Here is a 2,500-nt window from a genome sequence, read left to right on the forward strand (position 1 = left end):
TTAGGAGTTCGCCTTGCAGCGGCAGCAAGAATAGTGTGCGTGCAGCAGCAGCTGCTGCCGCTGCTGTTGCTGCTGCTGCTGCTGTTGCTGCTGCTGCTGCGGCAGCAGCAGCAGGTAAGTTTCGACTTTTTTTTGAATATGGCGCCCGTTGAGGTGTCTCCACAGCAGGCCTTGCTGCTGCTGTCTTTGTTGCTGCAGCAGCAGCAGCAGCAGCAGCAACTGTTAACTTGTCTTTAGGGTTTCCCTTGGCCTTAGAAGCGTATAAATAAGCTGCTTGCTGCTGCTGCAGCTTGCTGCATTAGCAGCAGCAGCAGCAGCAAAACGGCAGAAGAGACAGAAGCCAGTGCAACACTAAAGAAAAGGAGACAGACACAGAAGAAGATAGAGACAAAAAGAGACAAACACAAAAAGATTAGCAGAGAGGAGACAGTAATAAAAGGAGACAGCAACAAAAGGAGACAGTAAGAAAAGGAGACAGTAAGAAAAGGAGACAGTAAGTAAAAGGAGACAGTAAAGAGATGTCAGCCAAGACGCATAACTTCGGGGGCCTCCGTGTCGTTGCGTCGCCGTCGGTCTGTTGATTCGCCTCCAGCTCGGCTGTATCTGCAGCAGCAGCAGCAGCAGCAGCAGCAGCAGCAGCAGCAGTAGTAGTAGTAGCATTAATAACAGCGTTGGCAGAAGCAGCATTGCAGCAACAGAAACATTAGCAGCAGCAACAGCAGCAGAAGCAGCAGCAACAGCAGCAGAAGCAGAAGCAACAACACGAAAAGCAGCAGCAACAACAGCAACAGCAACAGCAGCAACAGCAGCAGCAGCAATTACTACTTGTCTAAATATAAATAATAATAAAAGAGACAAGCGAAAGCTCGCCCTGACCTTTATTAATATTATTATTATTACTCATGTTAATAAAATTAATTATTATTAATATATTTATATAATTAATTATATAATATATATATATACACTCCGAGCAGCAGCAAATATAAAAAAGAATATGACAATACTATTATATATAAAATATTATTTTTACTGATATATTACATTAAATATAAAACATATACATTTGTCGTAAGAAGATAATTATTATGATAATAATTATTATAATATAATATTATTAATATCTTTGTTTACTGAATAAAGAGGAGAAGAGACAGAAAAAAGAGACAGACAAGGCCTACCGCGCAACGAGAGACGACATGCGTTGCTTCTGCTGCTGGCTCTGCTGCTGCTGCTGTTGCTGCTGTTGCTGTTGCTGTTGCTGCTGCTGCTGCTGCTGCTGCTGTGCATGCGACAGAGCAGACCTCGGGTGGGTTCGCGTAGGCGGAGGCCTCTCAGGAGAAGGCCTACAAAAGAAAGGAGACAAATTAAAGAAGAAAGGAGACAGTTCATTATTAAAAAGAAAGGAGACAGCTTATTATTAAAGAGAAAGGAGACAGTTTATTAAAAAGAAAGGAGACAGTACAGTCTATTATTAAGAAGAAAGGAGACAGTTTATTATTAAAAAGAAAGGAGACAGTTTATTATTAAAAAGAAAGGAAACAGTATATAAACAAAGAAGAGACATAAAAAAACGAACAAAGAAAGAGACAAAGAGACAAATAAACAATGAAGGAGACACCCTAAACCCTAAACCCTAAGACACCCTAAACCCTAAACCCTAAAACCCTAAAACCCTAAAACCCTAAAACCCTAAACCCTAAACCCTTACACGTGGCGAGAAGAAGTCATCTTCAAAGACAAAGCGCTCTTATAAGAAGTCGGCCGCCGCGCATAATCCTACACGCAAAACCCCAAACCCTAAACCCTAAACCCTAAACCCTAAACCCTGATACAATGCGCTGCGCGACTGGTGTTTAGAGAGACAGAGATAAAGCAGAAAGGAGACAAAAAGGAGGAGGGGCCTACAAATAAATAAATAAATAAATAAGTAAATATATCTGTATGTATATACGTACAATATATATATTCTATATACTATATATTCTATATATTATAGATTATATATTATTAGCTGTCTCTTCTTGAGGAGACAGTTAGCTGTCTCTTCTTGAGGAGACAGTTAGTTGTCTCCTATCTTACCTTCCCTGTAGCTAAGGCCTTCTCCTGCTCCTTGCGGCGGAACTCCTGCAGCAGCTGCTGCTGCGTCTTTGCTGCACTTCGTTCGGGGCTGCGGCTGCGACTGCAGCAGCAACAGCAGCAGCAGCAGCAGCAACAGCAGCGGGGATTGTATGTAAACTGATTTGCTGCAGCAGCAGCAGCAGAACCATCATCTGGAGGAGTGTAATAAGATATATAAATGCGTACCTTCTCTTCCTGTCTCTGTCTCTGTCTCTGTCTCTGTCTTTATCTCTGTCTCTGTCTCTGTCTCTGTCTCTGTCTTTAGGTTTGCTGCGCCTCCCTTGAGCTGCTGCTGTTTCGTCCTTATAAGACAGCAGCTGCACAAGGCCTAAGTCAATATTTTCTTCGGTGCCGTCTTCTAAACGAACCCAAACCCCCT

General features: G+C 42.5%; 1 protein-coding gene across 1 annotated transcript in view; it reads right to left on the reverse strand.

Moving 5' to 3' along the window:
- Window positions 1-521: 521 nt before the first annotated feature.
- Window positions 522-2,500, reverse strand: part of EAH_00054530 (PRP38 family domain-containing protein, putative) — a gene marked incomplete at both ends in the record, with an annotated part of 5,590 nt that continues 3,611 nt past the window's right edge. Inside the window, 5 exons of the mRNA XM_013397776.1 lie at window positions 522-603; window positions 1,182-1,346; window positions 1,712-1,779; window positions 2,083-2,182; window positions 2,308-2,500. The exon at window positions 2,308-2,500 is cut by the window's right edge and continues 41 nt beyond it. Of these exons, the coding sequence (XP_013253230.1) occupies window positions 522-603; window positions 1,182-1,346; window positions 1,712-1,779; window positions 2,083-2,182; window positions 2,308-2,500 (608 nt within the window). The remainder of the gene's footprint in view (window positions 604-1,181; window positions 1,347-1,711; window positions 1,780-2,082; window positions 2,183-2,307) is intronic.

The sequence above is a fragment of the Eimeria acervulina genome, genomic scaffold (assembly GCF_000499425.1).
Source record: "Eimeria acervulina Houghton genomic scaffold, Eah_scaff1045, whole genome shotgun sequence".
Classification (NCBI taxonomy): Eukaryota; Apicomplexa; class Conoidasida; order Eucoccidiorida; family Eimeriidae; genus Eimeria; species Eimeria acervulina.